Source organism: Temnothorax curvispinosus, unplaced genomic scaffold (genome assembly GCF_003070985.1).
Source record: "Temnothorax curvispinosus isolate PA1 unplaced genomic scaffold, ASM307098v1 QBEX01008784.1, whole genome shotgun sequence".
In the NCBI taxonomy this organism is placed as follows: Eukaryota; Metazoa; Arthropoda; class Insecta; order Hymenoptera; family Formicidae; genus Temnothorax; species Temnothorax curvispinosus.
Genome location: NW_020218564.1, coordinates 1,134,303 through 1,155,187, shown reverse-complemented (window position 1 = coordinate 1,155,187; position 20,885 = coordinate 1,134,303). Strand labels below are relative to the sequence as shown.

Here is a 20,885-nt window from a genome sequence, read left to right as displayed (position 1 = left end):
TGCGGTTTGCCCGCGGCAGGAAAAAGTACCTGGGCAAGGAAACACGCGGCCGACCATCCAGATAAATTGTACAATATTTTAGCGCTCCATAACTTAATTGAGAAAACTGGGGTATGTATATCCATAAAATTGTAAACTTGTAAACCTTGTTATATAGTTACGTAATGTTTATTGTTAATGCAACGTTTCCTTTCTAGGATATTGCTCTGTCAGATCAAGATCAAAACACCTGTCAGCGAGAACGTATTGATAGGTGCAACCGCGCACTCGACCAACTGATTGACGTGGCAAGTGGTAGAAGACGTAACTACATATTAGATCAGGTATGCGTGTGTGCGTGCGTATGTGAAGGAATATAGATGTTTGAATACGTAAATCGTGAATCATCTAAACATTGTTTTTGAAACAATCTCATCTAATATATATATATATATATATATATATATATATATATATATATATATATATATATATATGTAATATATATTATATATACGTGTGTGCAGAAGAGCAACGTATATTCATCCGTGCAAAGGCGCAAAATGCGGAATTTCTGCGGGTATCAGCGGAAAGCGGTCGTTGTTATACCAACGGACGAGGAGTACAATCAACGTTTGTCCACACACAATGCAATTGAAGGAAATGCTTCAGAGTCTAATCTTGCAGAAATGAAGGGTATTTATTGTATTTGTAAAACATGAGAGACTATTTACGTTATAATAAAATCGATTAAGCAAGTAACGATGTGCAAATCGATGTCACGTCGAATAGCAATGTTCACTGCACCTTCGGTGGGAGAATTTTTCGATGCAGTGGAGTGGATCGGTCTTGATGAGGAAGAAGCTAAGAAACTTATTGAGAAATACAACAAAGAAGGTAAAGATGCTGGATTCAGTCAACAATCAACGGCGAAACGACCGCGTCTTGACAAGACTGAGAGCAACAAAGAAACGCGTGATTCGCGAAACAGCCGAGACATTCGAGATCGAAGAAACAATTGTGAGTCGTACTTTTATTATTATTCACCATTATTTTTTCAACTACGCGCAATACCATATCGCATGTGTTTATGGGTAAGATCAAGATAGAGGTCGCAATCTTTGGCGCGGCGCTAATATGGGAGGTTGGAGAGGAGAGAGACAGCAAAGGGGTGGTTACATGAGGCATACTGGTGGCTACGGACCCCCTCCTGTTCCGTGGAGACTACGAGGACGAGGTGGACCTGCAATGGCACGTGGAGCAGACAGACGAATAACTGGAGTTGATAGGAGACCAGGAAACGATAGAAACCGATCTGTTGCGCCTAGACAAGGTGGTTGGGGGCCTATGAGGTAATAGCGGCTCGTAGACACTTTTTTAAGATCTAGATTTTCTTGGTACGCGGGTGAGTGACTCGACAAGTGATTTTTAAAAACCATACCTGTGTGTTCGCTTTAGTGGGACGTATCAAGGATCGTCGCAACAGTCCAGTTGGGGTCAACAGGACACGTGGTCAAATAGCCAGGCCCAAGGAAATTGGAATCAACAAAGTGGCGGCTGGGGACAACAACAGTGGGGAGGTGGTTGGAAGGGATATGGCCAAGGCACCTACGCTCAGACAGGATACAATCAACATGGATACGGCAACGGCAATTGGGGTAGCTGGAATCAACAGTATTACAACAACCAGTATTGGGGTCAACAACAACAACAGAGTGGGCAGACTACTGCAGCTGGCGGCCAAGCTGTAAGCAAACAATAAATCAACCACCGTAAATGTTACGAGAACGGAAAATAAATGTAAGGTATAAACATATAGAACGCTGTTTTTGTAAACCGAAAGTTTCAATTTTCACGTCAATCGATCCGGTCGTCAAAATCGTTTATTCATGTACGTGCATATGAATTTTGCATACCCATTCGCAGGAGATTACAAACGATATGGTGGCAACGACTTCTACCAATACGGGAGCAGGATATACGTACTCGCAAGGATAACAGACTTTTGCGCGAGGACAAGCGTACCCGTTCTAAGTACTGTGCGACAGCAACCACCACGTAACAATCTCACTCACATAAGTAGAGAAAAGAATTTATACCACACACGTTATATATATATTATATATATATATGTTTGAGTTTTTGCGATGTTATACATAGAATATTACATCGGCATAACAGCGGATACAGACAGCATTACGCTTTCTTAGCTTCAACAAAGATTTGCACGATTTTTTCATCTCCATGTGCAAAGACATTACAAGCATTATAAAACAAAAAATTCCCTTGCATTGCAACAAATGCATGTGAGAAAATCAATTTTGAAATATACGTGATGCTGATGAATTTCGATTCTTACCGGTAACACAGGTCTAATAATATAAGTGCATTAACGACACGGTAACATTCGCGAGAAAGAATATAACTTTTTATCGCATCTTTAAAAACTGTAAGGAGAAAAGGTAAGAGAAAGAGGAAGAGTACTACGTATGGGTACAAGCCATGCAAGTAGTATTAAAAGACGAAAAGAAAAGATAGCACGCACTCTCAAAAATTCATGTAAATATGTACAGATCTAAAGTAAAAAAATTACGCAGAAAAATATCTATTTATACATTGAACAGATTTAGCGAATTTGCTTGAATGCCGCGGTGCACGTTAAAAACTGTCGTATGCAACGTGACGTATAATTTGACATATAATTGACATTAATAATGTATGCGTAAGCAGTTGAACTCCAGATCGGGGTTTCTAAAGTCCAGCGTAAGTTATCTAATCTATTTGGTGTAGGTATTATTTGTTGGCCATTTCATCACGCGCGCATATGTTTTTCAGTCTTGACAGATTAGCGGGCGCGACAGGCTTTAATCTGCACCAGAGACGTCGCGCACTAGTGAATTCGCTAATAATGAAATTTTTAGCAGTGCCCTTTTAGAAAGACAAAAAAGTATGCAAGAAAAAAATATATATTGTATATCGTTTATCCCTATTATTATCTTTCTACACCACCGACAATGTATAAAAAGAAAAATATTGTGGCGCAAATAAATTATTCTTGGACACACGTTTTATACATGCAGATTTTTCATTGCACAACACGACACGAACAAAGTCTTGCTTGCGATAATTAACTTGGTTTATTAAACAGTTCGAAATATTTGTACCTGCTCTAGTTACTGTATCTTCTAGTTACACGGAATACTTCTCTCTCTGATATGGTTATTATTCACCTGCATAAATATAATTTTGCTACGTGTATACTTTTTGAATGTACTGCATGAGAAGGAACCGAGCATTTTCTCTATTTAACATTTAATTTCGCACCGTGGTCTCATCTCTGTTCTATGCGGTATTCACGTAATGCATTTGTTACCCTACGTATACTTCCTCTGCTAGAATAATTTGATTTCTTTCTATTACATCCTCGCTCGAGGAAATAAAGTACGAACGCCTCACGATGTCTATTTCAGCGCTGCGCACCTTATCTCAATGATATATTTTTATATATACATGGTATATGTATATGTACACATACCTATACCTATACCTATATGACATATGTAAAGCATCGATTCTGAGAATAATAATAATAATGCAAATCAGTGTTTATATACAGATTCATGATTAATGAATTAAAAATTATACGATTTAGTGATGATAAGTGTAACTTGCATCAGACATCTGCAAATCATCTTTTAATGATTTAATATTGTTTGAAAGAGCGAATGTTTTGGAAAAAAGTCTCACGAACAAGATGGATGATCCATTTTTTCTCACGATCTTATTCATTCACAGAAAAGATCCTTTTTTTATGTTCAGAGAATGATTGTCTCATTAGCTCGTCTTTTTTTCTCCGTACATATTGTATGTACAGTGTGTGATGTTCCGAGCTAAAGTACTTCTGTGTGAAATCGAAAATAATTTAAGTAATGATTAAGTGTAGCGATACGCAAAGTTAGATATAATTAAGAGATATTAGGAGAAACGAGAGAAAAAGGGAGATGGTGAGCTATTTTTTAAGAAATAATCAGGAGCTCTATTTAACCTACACCTACACGCGTAGCATATGCTAGTACCTCTGTGTTACCATAAGCGAAGAATTAAAAAAAAAAAAAAGAAAAAAAACAGCCGCATTATGGGCTGCATTATGTAACGACGATAATCACGCATAGTAATTTCTTTTCTATATGATGCAAAGTAAAATTAATGCATAACCTGTAAACTTAATTGTTGACACAAAAATGTACAAACATATTCATAAAAATAAAAAGGTTCTTCTATTTATTTTGGGTTTTATCTGCATTTTTATATCTATAGATAATGTGCAACTTTATGCTAGGCTCTTTTGTATAGCGATAATCTTGTGTAGCGTAAATTTTTATTAAAAAGAACAGATTGAAATGAGCAAAAATACGTGTATGGCAAATTCGTGTAAGGAAACTTTTTATGTATATTTTTGTTCGTCAGAATACAATAGTCTGTACATGCACTACATGTTTGAAAGCTGTCGTCGCAACAAACGTATTTTTTTTCCAAGATTTCTTTTGATTATATCTAAATGTATTATAATAGTGTTAATTATATGTATAAGCAAACTCAGGAGACAAGTTATTACACAGCTACTGTTACGAATGATGAGCTGAAAAATGTCGCTAATGTATCGCATTGATATATGCATATATTACACGTCAAACGACGATTAATCATGATGTGCAGAAAATAAAATCACTTGATATAAAATATAAAAAATCGCGTTTCTTCACTATTAAAAAAATTCAATAAACGTAAGACGAAAGTTATTTTGGACCTGAAAAGAAAAATGATTTTGCCGATCTTTATGTATGAAAATATAATGATTCTTTTATTACGACATGTTATATATTTCTGTCGACCTCGCTAAACCTTGTTAATAATATAATATAAATGAATAAAATTATATATAATCGAAAAACTTTTTGTTCATACAATTATAAACTATATAATATCTCTTCATATATTACCATATTGTACGAAATATTTAATAACATAATTTATGCATTCTAATATATAATACGATTTCAATAAAAATATTTGATTAAGATGATCGTTGTTACACATGCCGCATACGTGTTAATGTCATTATTAGTTGTAATGTCATTATAGCTGATGAAAAGATTGAGAAGAGATTTGTCCATCTACAAACATAGATGAAATGTTATTCTTAAAACAATAATATGTATACGCTATCTGAAAGCACGGAGATACGGAGATAAAAACAAACAGAAATATATAATTATTAATTAGTAAAGCACGTCCGCATCGCTAAAAATATCTCACGAAGCATACATTCGTATATGGCTGTATGGTAACAAAAGCCATATATAAGATTGTACGTACATATATTAAAATAAATTGTGATACTCTATTCTTTTTTACGCCAACATTGTTTTCGATATCAATATGATACAGATATAAGTTGCATTTTACACGTGCTTAACGAATAAAGATCTCGTAAAAATAATAGAATAAAATAATGCAACTGTATGTCATGGAAAATGCACCGCGATGACATTCTGTGTTCGATGTTCTTATAATTCACTAAAATCAACGCATACGTAGATCAGCATTATTTTAATTTTTTTTTTTTTTTCAAAAATTGCTCACATATCGTGTATCCCTTTTTTATGATACACTAGCTTTACATAGAAGGCCAGCTTCGAATCTTTTCTTTTTTATTTTATTTTTGAATTACACAATATAATAAATATTTCAGTACTTGTTGCTAATACTCCGAATATAGGAATAGTTATAAAAGAAAAATGTTTTCATTCTCCGACAAAATAAATACATCTCGTATTAATTTCACGGCCATTATATAAAATATAATGTGTTAATAATATTACTTTTAATACTTTCGTCTTACGTTGAAACAAACGTAATGCTGCAAGTTTCTATAAAAGTAAATATAATATATGGATAATACAGTTTAGTACGCGAGAAAAAGAAAAGAGTAAGATTCATATGTATCAAATATATTTATCGTCATATGTATCTACCATACTGTGTAATGCAATAATAAATATGAAGTCCTGAGTACACATATGTACAATTTTGGAATCACTGCGACCCATCTCCGATCGCGTTCGACTATTCATTATATCAATAAATTAAATACATTAGTAAAGGTTCTTTCATAAAGTGAAGAAAGTATGTTACACGTGATTCAAATATAATATCGAGGGATTATGAAAAATATAATATTACTTCTGTGCAATAAAGCATTATATATATGTAAATACACACACGCTTGTATCCATATTCCCATATGATTGATTCTTTAGATTCTTACCGCTCGCACTGACATAACGTTTATTCTTTTAAACCCACAAAATGTATAGTTTGTACATTTAGCTATATTAACTATTAAAAAAAAATGTACAAAACATTTTCTATACAAGTCCGCGATTTACAATTATATTAATATAATAAACCACGTCGCAGGAGAATCGCGTACACTTAAGTTTTAACTTTCGATTACTTTTCTTCCGCTTAAATATCCTAATTATGATAAAATGAGCATAGTCTACTCAGTTTAAAGTATAAATCAACAGATATACCTATTTTATCGCCGGTAATTAAAAGGTTGATGGCCAGTCTACAATGAGTCGTTAGTCGTTAGTCAGATGTCGGAAGAGGGTCGGAAAAAATCATAAGCGTATCGTAAGGCGATCGTGAGCGATTGGCCAAATGCCATCTCTTCGATCATCGATTACAGACTTCCGATTGCCTTTCGATACGTTTATGACTATTTCTTCCGACATCTGACTAATGACTAACGACTACGTGTAGCCTGGTCATGAAAGTTAACAAAAAAATACATGTTAAGATCTAGTCGTTCATGACAAGACATCTATAAAAAAGAAAAAAAATGTAAAAAAATATCAATCGACAATTTTGTCTATGTTAAATATTATTTCGGCTATTTTATATATATACCTATATAGATATAGATATAAATTACACCAATGGACGGGTTATACGAAGAGGAAAAATTTCTCTCACGCTTTCCTCGTTAAGAGGGCGAGGAGAAGAAAAGGGAAGGGAGGGGAGGGGAGGGGAAAAGATAGATGTACACGTATCTTGATTCACGTAGCTGTAGCAGAACCAAGTTTAGAACGATTGGAATCAACCAGCCTATTAATCTGACTAAGATCGAAATTAGTAGTAACTCTAGATTAGCCTATATATACAATACGATATTATCGTTGTGACATTACCCACTGTCACGGATTAAGTCCGCCGGGTCTCTTCCGATTTCGCCTGTTCCTTTCTAGAAGAAACGACAGATCCAACGGATCTTTCTTATTCGGCATTCTCTGTAGTAGATTTAGTAGAATAATGTTCAATTTTTTCCTCTGCTCCTCCCGCTGCGAATGATAACATGTCAAACACCAATATCGTACATACGTGTACAACAAATAGTGATCCTTCGCAATACGTACTTGAGCGTACAACGTTGCAGGTGGTGCGACCGTCAAGATCTCGCCCGACTTCTGCCTAGTCCTGTTACCACATTTGTGTTCTTTGTGCGTCTTTACGTTATCGTTGGATTCCAACTTTTGATTCCCATCTACTTCCTGCGTGCTATTCTTCTTCTTATCTTTAAACATCTTGATTCCATCGAGACTATGAGGCTGGAAATAAAATTAAATATTACTTAACATACTTAATACGTCAAGTACTAATGTAAAAATGATTTTGATAGACTTATAATCGCTCTTACCAAGTAGGTGCGATAATGTTTTATACGTTGTGGGAAGGTTTCAAATGCGTAAGGTTTCGTGCATACTGTATGCCTGGCTCTAGCCACTTTTGTAAAAAGTCGTGCTGCGCGATCAACGCGATATTCGCATACATAAGTATGCTCAGGAGTAGAGCCGACAGGACGTCCTTAATTCAAAAGCACGTGTAATAAAAAAGTTAGTTTCCATTACAAAATAACGAGTAATGGCATATGCAATGATAGGCTCGAATAAAACGCTAATATATATATATATATGTACCTTTACAAAAAGTATGAGGATCCAATACCCAACATCGCTCAGCCACGAGATCGCAAGGAACAGCTTCGTATAACGGAGCGCACACAACTTCGTTTACATAAAACTTTCGCGTTGGCTCGTGATATGTTTCATGAGGTCTGAGATAATGATGTCCAAAGACAAACCTCTCGCCTCTATTAAATAAATGATTAAATTTTAAAATCTATAGTTCAAGTTTTCAATGGATACGCTTTGACCTACGTGTTATACATATATAATATAAAACGACCACTTACTCGCGATTCTTCCATAGACGTTCGATTCTGAAAATGTCCATCTGCTCGTAATCGGGCTTCTGTATAGTTTTGTACGTGTGTTTGTCAGGCGTGTCTCTTAAAACGTATACCGTGTCGCCTTGTCGGAGTTGCAGATCGCCTCGCATCAGCGTCACGTAATGCTTCTTGCCTTCCTCTTCTTCCTCGCCTTCTAATGGAATTTCTAAATCAACCTCACGAGGTTGACATCTTTCACATAGATAAGATTCGACGCTCGTGTCTGCTTTAACACAGTCGCAATGTTGCCAAACAAGACATCGTTCGCACTGGATCATCAAACCTTCATCTCTGTAAAAAATGATCAATAAAGATATACTTAAAGAAAAGATAATGATGTGTACAACAAAAGAAAAAGAAATTACTTTTTTAAAGTAAAGATACATATTTCTATAGGGAAATATAACGCGCGCGCGCATAGATGTGTGTGTGTGTGTGTGTGTCTAATCTCATTCTACTTTTGAATACAGTTGAATGCATATTAGACCACGAATCAATGTGATTAATTTACCTGTGTAATCCGCAAATGCATCTGATTACATCCTCCTCTCCAGCCGTAGATCCACGAGGTGGTAAAAAGCCTTGAGACGGCGGAGAACCTGTCGCCTCCGTTATAGCGTCCACAAAATCAGGTTTACTTCCCAAGTATAATTTCCGTAATCTCGCCGCAGCGATTCCTATCTCAGATGTTCTACCAAAGAATCTCACATTGTTGTCGAAAAGTCTTATCATATCCTGATCAAACTGTTCCGCAGTTTTGTAATGACCAGTACCAATGCACTGATCTATCGTAATCAGATCGATGGGTTCTACGATCTTCTCATAGTAATCGGATAATTTTCTTTTAGGAGGTAAAGTCATGAAAGGAATGCACAACAGCTGACCGTTTTCATCATTCGCTGTTGTAACAATTGTGTATAAATCTTTTAATACCTGTAAAAAATAAAATATTACAACGACACTCGGTTTTTTAGTCTACAATACAATAATGGAATGTAATGTCATTACATTCTCATTACAACTCTTTGTTAATGTCATTTTTTCTATTATTATTTCCGATAAATGAACCATCTACTGACCTTGGCTAGCTTTGCAGTCTTATGTACCTCCGGATCATCCTGTGCCTGTGCGAGTCTACGCGTTCGTACAGTACGCGCGTTGGTGTTGGTCAGCGCAGTTAATTGAGAGAAAAATGCATCGGATTGCGCTTTAGAGTCTCCCGAACTCTTTTCCTTCGCCACGCTCGCGTTACCGGATTTCGCTTTCCCGTTCTGTACTTGAACTTGCTGTACCGACGCCGATTTGAGTCGTCGCACTTTCTCCAGATTCCTCAACAAGAAACAGTGATGTTCACGCGCGAAGCATCGTTGCTGATAAGACATGGGTTTCACGTGCGGCGTGTTGTGCGTCAAGGTCGGATCTCCTACTTTGCGAGACTTGCAGATGTTCTTGGAGTTGGCCGATTGCACCGCGTTCGATTTACGAATGTTTTTCCGTGGTCTGCCCACCGATCTTCTTTCGATAGTCTCCATTTGCGACGGTAGAGAAGGAATGCTTCGAGCTACCCTTTGACTCTTTCCACCTGCCGTACAGAATTTTGCAACTGAATCATCAGACACTTGCGCGCGAAGATACGTCATCTTTTATAAATTTTTACCTATAACACCTCTACAAGCATTACTACCGCATCTACACTGCTGTCCTTCCGATGGGTTGAAAAGCGCGAAATTGTAATCGTACGTTAATTCTTCTCCTGGTTTAATATCTCTCGATGCGAATAGTGCCATACGTGGCAGCCCGAGAACACTCCATTTTTGCATCTCACAATTCGGCTCGCACGAATGATTGACGAATCTTCCGTCACCTCCCATGCGATGACCATCGATCACTAGGCCACCGTCCAGATGCAAACAATAGTGATGCGTATCGTTGGCGTATCTATCGTTTTACACATTTTCATATACTTTTTATTTTTATTTTTATCCTTTTTTAATTTTATGAAAGTGGAAAAAGAATAAGAATGAAAAAAATTGATTTGATACTTAGCGTAGTGAAAAGAATCATACCTGGTCGCCATCCTCGACTTAAACTCCCTCTCTGACACGACTTCACCCACGTATTCGAGAATAAAGTCCCCGGATTTGATAGCTTGTTGCGTCCTTACTCCCCACCCTTTGTCCTCCGTCATGAATCTCTGTAGTCCTGGCGACCACTCGTGCTTTTGAATCTTTTGATTCTCGCATTTGTCGCTGCAAGGGCACAGTTGTGGCGAACATTCGCTGAATACCATGCGATTAATACAATCGTCTCCGCAGCCGCTTTCTGGTTTACATTCACAGGCTTGCGCCTCGTAGAGAGTAGTTGGTTTAACATCATAATAAATGTTGGTTCGAATTTTTCTGCAAAAAAAATACACGCAACATCCGTGCACATTTCTAAATTTAATTTCTTTTATGTGTATAAAAAATTTAAAACGGATTATATTCACACGATGTTATATACACGCTTGAGATATGTAACATATAAACGTGCTTCGTAGTTCAGACATATCTGGAATTAAATAAAGAGAACATTTTACTTACTTGTAATTCCACGATGGCACCAAATCTCGACCGGGTAATCTCGATTGAGCGTGCAGCCACAATAAATCGTACTGCAGTTGAAATGGCGTTTTCCTCTGTCGCAACAGTTTTCCAGTCGGTATAATGTTTGGTACGTGCTCCGCAGCATAATGTTCGTCTGAATTGGCGCAAACGATAATTTTTCGTTTGGCATCGACACCGGCGAGTTTTTTAGACTCGAGGTCCTTCTTGTACTCGGAGAATATGCGGCTGGCCTGTAAATATCGCTTCTTCCACCTCGACTGTTTCTTCCGGTTATGAATGGGACCTGCTGTGGGTTTCCTACCGACCTCTTGATCCTCGCTGGCCACGTCGCTGCTGGGCGGTGCCTCGCTTTCCGTATCATAGCCCGCGCTTCTTAATCTCTTTGTGCTTCTCCCGAAATTGGAATATAGATTGGAAGGACTGGTCGAGCCTCTTCTTCTTTTGTGATTCGTGTTAAAACAACCAGATAATTCCATCTTGACCGTCGCCACCTGAGCCGTCGCGCGTTCTAATTTCCTTAAATTCTCCTCATTTAGCTCCGCAATACGTTGATTCTGATTGTAACGTTCAAGGGATTCCTCCAACGATGCATTCTCGTCATAGATCCGACAGTCCGGTATTTTCTCGTACTTTACCGGGCTCGGATATAGCTTCTCGGACAGCACGCTGCTGTCGGATTCCACGAGATCCTTACGAACTCGCAGCTGACCGGGACAAGACTCGATTACCTCATCCGAACCACTTCGACTGGATGTCTCTTGCACCGTATTAGAATTATTCAACGTCTTCACATCACTTTTATCATGTCCCGTACTATCGCTGTTCTCCATAACGTTCTGAGCTTTGCTTGCCATCAAAGACGCCTTATTATCCTCTATATCTTCGACTATGTCCTGATCTTTACATATCCCGTTAGCGCTGGCCACGACCGTTGACTTGACCATTCTAGGAGAATCTACGAGCTTCTTCTTCTTTTTCTTCAGAGTAGGAAAGCCCGTGCGATTAATGGCTTTCCGTCTTCGTATCTTCTTCTTCGTGAGTGTCATCGTCGCGGTATTATTCATGAGATTTGGCACGTTCAACGTACCGATCTGAGCTACCTTGCTCTCGATCACAGTTTCACCGTTATCGAACATCTCGGACACGTGCGTCTCTGAGTCGACCTTTATACTCTTTTCCGTACGAACGTGTTCAATATCTATTTTGTCGTTTGACTGCGTTTTATCGGTCTTAGACGACTTCTCCGCGACGACTGTCTTTTCCGATTTACCAGATTTCTCCGTGGCAATCTTGGAACTCTTATCCGCGGACTTCTCCTTGTCCGTCTTGTCGAGAAAGCCGTGACTTTCGGATGACAATTTCGTGACGGTGACACGAAGATCCTTGACAATCTTTTTCTTCCGGCGTGGTTGAACCTCTACCTGACTAGGGGATTTATCTTCGTCGCTACCCTGTTTCTCAGATGCCGCGCTCTCGGTATCTCTTGGTCTTTTCTTCGGCGTCACCGGCATGGCCTCCTCGTCGTGAATGGAGGATCTCGAGCTACCGCCACCATATCTCGTAATAGTAGCTTCAATCGCTTCCTCTATATGGGTCTCCGTGGACGTGGACTCGTTCGCATTCGCATCGGTGCAGCTCGCGTTCGAGCTTTGCGAACTGTGCGGACTCGACACATGATAGTGGCGTTTCTTCAATGGTAACCGCTGCTCGTTCGGATTGGAACTCGTGCTAGTGTTGGCGCTGCTCTTGGAGTCAGTACCCGTTAGTATCTTTTCCTTTTTCAAGCGCCGTTTCAATTTCTGATCGTCATTCGCCGTGACATCGCCGCCTTTTCTCTTTTTCGTGAGTTTCTTTACGCGGAAGATTTGTGGTAACTCGGAATGCGTGACGCTGGTGTTGTTCTTGCCCAAACTACACAACTTTGCAAATTCTTCGATCAATTTCTCCAGTTCCTGGAAGATATATGGATCGATGCGAATGGGATTCTTCGGTGGCGCGAGCAGTCTCCGACGATGTTTGTGATGATGATGATGATGATGATGATGTTTGTGACAATGATTGTGTTGTATTGGCTGCATCGGCTTGTCACACTTGTTGGAAGCCGAGCAAGCTCGCTCCATATTTTCTGCCTTTAACACGTCGCCGATTGGCAACGATATTAACGTCTGCACACCCACGCCATTGGTCTCAAAGCCCGCTACGGTAGTTTTCTTGTTGCATTTGTTCTCTTTTAGAACACGTCTAGTGGTTGGAGGCGCGACTCTCTTGGCTAGTTTTCTGGCGACGACGGCGACCGCGTTATTCCTATTCTCCTTTGAACCCGTTCTCTTATTGATGCTCAACATCTTTTGATCGTTCGTAACGTGATGCTCGCAAGACGTTTGCTTCTGTCGTGTCAACGGAACCGTCGTCTTATTAGACACGCATGTTCTATCTTGCCTTACCTTTCGGCAGGTCCTACCATCGCACTGTGGCACGAGCTTGCTCGCGGTGGATCTGCTTAGGCACTTTACTCTCATCGGGGAACTCGTTTCCCCGGGGGTCTTCTTCACCATCGTCTTCTCCCGCGAAGAGCTTTTCACCGAGTTACCGTAACGTTTCTTTTGATACGTCGTTTTGCCCTTTAATCTTTTACTCGCAGGAGATGCGTCCTCTTTCTTCATTTCCCTCGATGCAACGGGCTTTGCGTTACCCCGCTTCCTAATCAAAGATGCGTCTTCTTTCGTGCTCTTTCCAGTATTCGCGTCTTTTGCAGCTTCCTTCTTTTCCGTTAATCGAGGTTCGGGATTTTTTAGATTTTTTAAAGACTCGTTTCGTTCTTTCTCCGCTTTCTCGATCTTTTGGATCTTTTCGACGATTTCCGGCTTTAAACGCGGCCTGCCGGGTCCGCGTGGTTGCGTAGACACTGTTTTTGCTGGTCTACCAGGTTTCCTTTTCGGTGGATAGAGAACCCGATCGACGTTCACTGCCGGTTTAGTGGCGATAGACGATTGGATCGGGGATTGAGTCGGCGCTGGAGGACTGACAGGACTGATCGTTAGGTGTAACGGACTATTGTCCACCGACTGAATACCAGAGTCGGGCGACACGTTCGATACGCATGGGTACTCGTTATCGTTGTTCAATTTTTTGCCGCATTTGCTGCGCCTCTTCCGTGGCTCCGACAGCATGGCAGTCTTTTCGACAAATTGCTGCAACAAAGTGGAGCTGTACACAGGCACGGGATTCTGATCGCCGTTTTCACTCGTGTCCGAGTCCGCGCCGAGCGACATGCGCTCGATCGCCTTTGACACCAGCCGACCGCTCTCCGAATCCTCAAATCCATCGAATGGCGCGTCTTCTTGCTCTTGCGTAGGCAAGATGGTCGCTAAATCTTCCTGATTGATTTCTTGTAGCGGCGCGTGATGGTGATGCTGATGTTGTTGTTGCGACTGTTGTTGCTGTGCTTGTTGCGACGCCGCGTGGCCCACAGATGAGTCTGAGTCTTCGCTACATTCTGAGGACTGCATCAATTCATATGTGACGTTACATAAATAATATATATTGTATACTGTATTTTGATAAAAAACGGAGTCTCGACGTAGAATAAAAATCAAGACACAACGTACATAACTCACATATATTCTCATAAATTAAAAAAATTATTTATTACAATCACCTTAGTCCCATGCGTGGTCTTGCCCTTTTTCGTGACGGTTCTCTTACTTTTCTCACATTTAATTTTCTCGGAGTTTTCTTCTTTCTTTGGACCTTTCATGGTGATTTTCAATTTCAATGCTCCCTGCAACGTACGACAAAATATCTTTTTACAGAAGTCGCGGGAATAAAGCAATAAATAACAATTTTAAAAATACGTGTCTTTTAACGCACTTGTTCAAAATTAGTTTCTTGAATGGAAAATGTTTGTTCGCTATGTTCGGACGAACAGTCGGAATTAGATCCGCTATCCTCTTCCTCGCCGCTACTTTCGTCGTCTGACTCAGAATTAGAATCCGAATAAGAGCAACTGCCTTCGCTTCCACCAGAGCTTTCGTCGTCGGAATCAGAATCTTCTTCGGAATCGACCGAATCTGTTCCTGTAATTTAAAGGAAACAAAAAAAAATTTAATCCAACAGCAGTTTAAGTTATGAACGTTATACCTAGCGGTATGAATTTTGAAGATACCATTAGGTTCAGTAGCAGGATCCCAACTACCGCCACCTTTTATGGCATCCATGTCAACGGTTGAAGGGAGCTCTTTCTCTTGCTCCCCATCGTTTTCTTCCCAATTCCACGTCTGCAATTCTAAGTCGGAAGGATGGTGAATAACGGCGTTCCATCCTGCATCACCAGACATTTTTCAGCTTATCTGACATCCAGCTGAATCCAATAGAATACCATTCCTTATACTTTTGTGTACTCATCAAGCCTCTTTGCACGAACAAAAAGCATATCTTCAAATCTTAGTCGATAAAATATTCACTTGCAAATAATTGTCACGGTCATTTTCGTTATTCCCATACCCAAGTTCTATGCAGGGCGTAAAGTTCTCGCTACACACCGTGATTCTGAAAAGAATAGGATATTATCGTTGGTTGACAACGTCAACGTGTGTGTGTGTGTGTGTGTGTGTGTATCAAAGATTTATATTATTTATATTATATTTAAAAGACACAACGGATGCTAGGACTGCGGTAAAAAAATTAGTTGTCAGATCAAGTGGAATAATTATCGTGGAATAAAGGGCAGTTAATCCCTATGAAAACAAACGTCGCCGATTGAGCGTCTCTGAAACTTTATGACAAGTACATCTCCGAAGGTCTCGAATTACAATCAGATTATAGTCTGATCTGAAGTGCGCAGAAACAAAAGAAACAAAACGAAAAACGTTCAAGTTCAAAGCCCCGACAAAGGACGAGTACGATTTAATCGTCCGTAGTGTCGTTACTCCACACAGTCAGGACTCCAGACTCCAGCGTCTCGAGACTTGGTAGCCCGCGGCCATCTGTAATGACGCATCACACGTAAACAAGAGCTAGATACGTAACACGTAACGCGTGAACGCGGAATATTCGGAACATTGCGCACTGTCTCAAAAACTAATTGTGAGTAGTGATAAAATGAGTCGCGGGTTGCGGCGGTTGCGGTCGGTAGGCCGCTCGCAATCGAATCGTTGGCCTCGACGCTGCGCCGCGCGCCGGTTACCTGGTCTTGGTCGGTGGATATCGCCGATATCGCCGCACGATCGGCGCCGCAACGACAGCTGTTTCTCGTGGCGCGGGGTGCGCCGTACGCGCACCGTCACCCGTCACCCGTCACACCGTGTGGCGTGTGCGCCAGGTGTGCGTAGACGACTTGGGATTTGGCGCGAAACGTCAGCGCGTCAGTCACGAGACGGGACGCTTTCGTGCCGCGACGGTCGCCCTGGACGCGGAACCGAGGTCGTCGGGCCGCACAGGGCCACGGAGGAGCCGCTCGGGCGGAGACCCGTTCGCCAGGCGACCTTCCCGTCGCGTCAAGTACAATTGTCAAGTCCGATGTTTACGTCCCGACAGCGCGACCACAAAATGGCGTTTCTCGGCGACGTCGGACGTCCCTGGTCCCACCGTCCCAGCTCCGTGCGCGGTGGTGCGCGCCGTGCCGACTGCCGACCGCGGTGCCGATCACGTCAGGTCGGAATCGAGCGAGGGAAGGCGCGTCGCTCGCGCGATTGTATCGCGTCAACACGTGAGCGATCACCCCGGCTGCGCGTTGCCACGATTATCGCAGAGATTTACAATCCCCCCGGCACTTTCACATCAAGGTAAACTCGCGTGAGGCTCGCGCTCGCGCGACACGCGTCAAGATCCGCGCACTACCTTCGCCTTTCGCCGTTCGCGACACTGCTGCCACTAGTGCCACTGCTAGTGCTGCTCGCGGGCCGCGGACCGCCGCGCCGGCCGCGGCTCGAGGCTCGAGGCCGCGGCTCGGTCCGCTCGGTCGCCAGGGTACGCGACGCTACCGCCGCACGGCGGCGAGAGGGCAAACCGTGTGAACCGCGAACGTCGCCGTCGCGTCGGTAATGCGGAAACTAGACTCTACAGTCTAGACTGTCTAGAGTCTAGTCAAATAAGAGAAACCTGATGCCCGTTCTAGGCTGCGTTCCGATATTCACTGCAAGTACTGAAAATCTATAGTTTACGTAACGTACACTATAGATTTTCAGTACTGACAGTGAATATCGGAACGCAGCTCTAGACTGGAGAATGATCCTACTCTCGGCTCATCCGAGTAGTAGTGTAGACGGGTAAAAATCTATAGTTTATGTCACGTACACTATAGCACACTATAGAAAGGAGGATGAGCCGAGAGTAGGATCATCCTCCAGTCTAGAACGGGCATGAGAGAGACCATCCGGCCATTTTCGTGGGAACGCATTTTCCGACGCGCCGCCTGAGAAAGTGCAACTCAACTACGTTGTTTCGCTCGGCAACTGCACATGGTTTGCGTCCGTGCTAATGGTTCGTGTCCGAACTAGCCAGCTGGAGGGGATATGCTGGCTGTGGCAGCCGCGCTCGGCAAGCTTCGAGCGAGGAGAGAAGGACAGACATACGATCTGCTGTCTCGGCTGTTTCCTTCTTCTCTCTTGAGCTATGACGTGTTAGCCCAGTCAATAGAACCCGAAAAAACCGCTGAAATGGAATTAATTCCGGGAAGCGATTTTTTTTCTTTGACTGTTTTCGAGGGTCCGGGGTAGTCTAAAACCGGATTTTCGGGATTTTAACCCTGGAGCGTTAGCCGCCATTTTGATTAGAAGGGTGATTTTGTAAATATCTCGCTTATTTTCAACTTTAAAGTGAAAGTGGTAATAGCCAAACTTGTAGAAAATTTAATACTCTACAATTTTGGTCCTTATCATTTTTTACCTAGGATCAATATTTTGGGTCTTATTAGACTCGAAAGTGGGGGGTAAAATTTTATTTTTTTTTAATTTTTTGAATAAACGCGCCATAAACTCTACCTCCGTGGTGATGTGGAAAAGATGTTTTTAATTATACCAAGTAAATAAAAAAAAAAAAAAAAAAAAAAATTTCACACCCCCCCATTTTCGAGTCTAAGACCCAAACGATCGATCGTAGGTGAAAAATGCCAAGGACCAAAATTGTAGAGTATTAAATTTTCTACAAGTTTGGTTCGTACCACTTTCACTTTAAAGTTGAAACGAAGCGAGATGATTACAAACGCATCCTTCTACGCAAACGGGCGGCTAACGCTCCAGGGTTAGACGCCCGAAAATCCGGTTTTAGACTACCCCGGACCCTCCAAAACAGTAAAAAAAAAAATTGCTTCCCGGAATTAATTCCATTTAAATGTCTCTCGTGACTGGGCTATGTAGCTGCTTTGAGAAGGAGACGGCATCGTGGCATCGTGGCAACTGGCAACGTCGCATAGCCGGCCGGCGCGTGCCAAAGCAGCTACACATCATAGCTCAAGAGAGAAGGAAACAGTCGAGACAGCAGATCTGTCTGTCCTTCTCTCCTCGCTCGAAGCTTGCCGAGCGCCGGGCCAGCCGAGCGCGGCCGCCGCGGCCAGCATATATCCCCTCCAGCTGGCTAGTTGGGACACAAACCATTAGCACGGACGCAAACCATGTGCAGTTACCGACCGAAACGACGTACTTGGTTGAGATGCACTTTCTCAGGCGACGCGTCGGAAAATGCGTTCCCACGAAAAAGGCCGGATATGGCCTCTCTCAGGTTTCTCTCTGACTAGACTCTAGACTGTAGGATGCATCATCGACATTGTATATTTATAGGACGGAGCCGGCGGCAAGATTTTTTTCATCTTTCGTGTTGAGGAATATAGAAAGAGACAAGTAGTTGTGTGGGAGCTCGAAACTTTTTTTTGTTCGAAATTTTCGCATTTTTTTATAGGTCCCCTGCTGGGCTGCGTTCCAAAATTCACTCTGGATGTTGTGGGTAACAAAATCTATAGTTTATGTCACATATACACTGTAGCATTTTAGTTAACTAGAGTGAATTTTGGAACGCAGCCCTGCAAATGCATCCTGCTCGATCTAGGTATTTTTGTTCTTTAAGTTCCTTGATCCCTCGATACGTCATTGTCATTGTTAAAGTAAAGAAGAAAAGATGGGAAACGACCACTACGGAGTGGACGTCGCCCTTTGCCAAGGAGCGACGAGCGGCGGAACTCTACTGCATCGTGCATGATCGTACACGGCTGGGCGCAACTTGGTTCGTTGGCTCGTTCGCGTTACAGCGCTGTGCACTGTGCAGCGCGTGCAATGGCGTGCAACGCCGCCAGGCGCCAGGTGCTCCTAAGGTGCTCCCGCTCCCGCTCCCGATAGTGTATGTACGTACATATATACGTGCATACATGCGTATGTACGTCGCGCGAGGCGGTGTCGGGGTGTAGACACTGTAGACTGTGTAGTGACTGTAGTGAGTGTAGTGTAGGGTGTGCTTGTGTAGTAGGTCCTGTTGGTGGGTGGTAGGGTAGGGTAGGGGAGTAGGAATTCGGAGTCGGCAATATGGCCGGCCAGATGTGCAGCGGCAGCGGCAGGGTGTCACGGTGGTGTTAGTGCCGCGCGCCAGACTCGTTCTCTCGTTATTTATATGTCGAACTACCGCAAGTCTTGTCCGAATCTCGCGTGTTTTCATGGGCTCGGTGATATACTGTGCAGAAGCAGGAATACGGCTTGCATGAAGGCATAGCATACGCTCACCGGCCAAGCAAACATGAAGTGAGTAACGCTGAAATCTGTACGCATACCATGTACCGTACATCAACCATCAACCATCAACCGTCAACGCGAACGAGAGGGAATGAGAATGAGAGAAGGAGCTTCCTCCGGCCACTCGTCTCTCTTTGCTTTTCGCTTTTCGCTGTCGACGTTTGAATTTCCTCGCGGTTCGGTCGCGCCTCCTGGGCTAGACGCGCCAACGACGGCCGCGCGACGGTCAATATTGAATATCGTCCTCCGACCTCCGACCTCCGACTTCCGACGTCTCCGCACTACAGCACTTTACAGCTATTTAATCTTCCGACTGTACACGTATACGATTGTATTTGGACGAAAAGGATCGCGACCTGCGACTAGTGATATCGATCACGCGTCGCGGGTCGCGGGTCGTAGGGCGGGCGCGGACCGTCCCTTTAATTCGACTGTTGTGTTCTTTAAATCCCGACTTCCGATTCGAAAGGGTACAGCCTGCCTGCCTCCCGGCTCCCGGCCAGTCCAGCCTTCCCTTGCCCTCGACGCTTGACGCTCGACAGAGGGCAAGGACCGTAATGATTTTTGACAGCGCGGATTTCGGTAGCGGCGTCGACGCCGCGACGTCAACCCATCGCGTCGCGTCGCGTCGACTCGTCGAGGTCGAGGTCGAACGAGGCTATGGGGGCGAGTCACGGCTCATGCCGAGAACGTCGAGAACGTTTCCTTCCGCTCAGTCCGCTCCGGGAAAGAAACGCTCTGTACTCGTCGCTCGTCGTATGCGTCAACGGCTTTCACGAGCCCTGCGCTTCGCAGAGCCCTGCGACGAGCCTTTCTCGAAAACCGCGACAAATCCTGCGTTATGTTCCCTGTTCTCTCGCCCTCGCCATCGTCTCCCTTCTTTCCTCTGCCTTCCCTTGCTTGCGCGGATGCGTCTGTGTGCGACCACAGGCCACCAGCCACCAGCCACCAGCCACGTCTGTCTCGACTCGACTCCGAGTCCGACTTTCCACGACAGCCCGACGCATCTATGATTCTTATGTACGTGCATCTGCCGGCCGGGCCGGGCCGAGCCGAGCCGGACGTCTTTAAACCCTGAAGGGGTCCCCGAGGACCCAAGGCCCTATTTCGCGACGCGACTTTTCTCAGCTCGTTTTCTTACCACTTAAATTCTTACCATTCCCACGACAATCGCTTACTTTTCGCAGTAACGAGAGATTACGGTAAACGTATGTGTATGAAGTTAGCATATCA

The 20,885-nt window shown here is 42.8% G+C and overlaps 3 protein-coding genes across 5 annotated transcripts in view; 2 read left to right on the top strand and 1 right to left on the bottom strand.

Moving 5' to 3' along the window:
- Positions 1 to 4,264, top strand: part of LOC112458232 (heterogeneous nuclear ribonucleoprotein U-like protein 1) — a 7,257-nt gene extending 2,993 nt beyond the window's left edge. Inside the window, exons 5-11 of the mRNA XM_025021732.1 lie at positions 1 to 111; positions 198 to 323; positions 507 to 675; positions 772 to 999; positions 1,079 to 1,331; positions 1,438 to 1,726; positions 1,906 to 4,264. Coding sequence (XP_024877500.1) covers positions 1 to 111; positions 198 to 323; positions 507 to 675; positions 772 to 999; positions 1,079 to 1,331; positions 1,438 to 1,726; positions 1,906 to 1,977 — 1,248 coding nt within the window. The 3' untranslated portion in view covers positions 1,978 to 4,264. The remainder of the gene's footprint in view (positions 112 to 197; positions 324 to 506; positions 676 to 771; positions 1,000 to 1,078; positions 1,332 to 1,437; positions 1,727 to 1,905) is intronic.
- Positions 4,265 to 5,360: 1,096 nt separating this feature from the next.
- LOC112458251 (histone-lysine N-methyltransferase ash1) lies at positions 5,361 to 16,800 on the bottom strand. Of its 3 annotated transcripts, none has more exons than XM_025021787.1 (15): positions 16,124 to 16,800; positions 15,402 to 15,486; positions 15,104 to 15,298; positions 14,809 to 15,014; positions 14,597 to 14,719; positions 10,915 to 14,441; positions 10,399 to 10,731; positions 9,990 to 10,270; positions 9,412 to 9,914; positions 8,844 to 9,265; positions 8,297 to 8,623; positions 8,022 to 8,194; positions 7,742 to 7,908; positions 7,461 to 7,652; positions 5,361 to 7,385 (listed from the first exon to the last, which is right to left on the bottom strand). In XM_025021787.1, the coding sequence occupies exons 3-15, from the start codon at positions 15,273 to 15,275 to the stop codon at positions 7,242 to 7,244; spliced, it is 6,570 nt and encodes a 2,189-aa protein (XP_024877555.1). In that variant the 5' UTR covers positions 15,276 to 15,298; positions 15,402 to 15,486; positions 16,124 to 16,800; the 3' UTR covers positions 5,361 to 7,241. The 3 variants fall into 3 exon arrangements, with proteins under 3 accessions (XP_024877555.1, XP_024877554.1, XP_024877556.1); XM_025021786.1 differs by having other exon boundaries at positions 15,104 to 15,349; positions 15,442 to 15,486; XM_025021788.1 differs by having other exon boundaries at positions 15,442 to 15,486.
- A 2,368-nt stretch (positions 16,801 to 19,168) lies between these two features.
- Positions 19,169 to 20,885, top strand: part of LOC112458229 (protein enabled homolog) — a 21,336-nt gene continuing 19,619 nt past the window's right edge. The window contains exon 1 of the mRNA XM_025021730.1: positions 19,169 to 19,661. Coding sequence (XP_024877498.1) covers positions 19,657 to 19,661 — 5 coding nt within the window. The 5' untranslated portion in view covers positions 19,169 to 19,656. The remainder of the gene's footprint in view (positions 19,662 to 20,885) is intronic.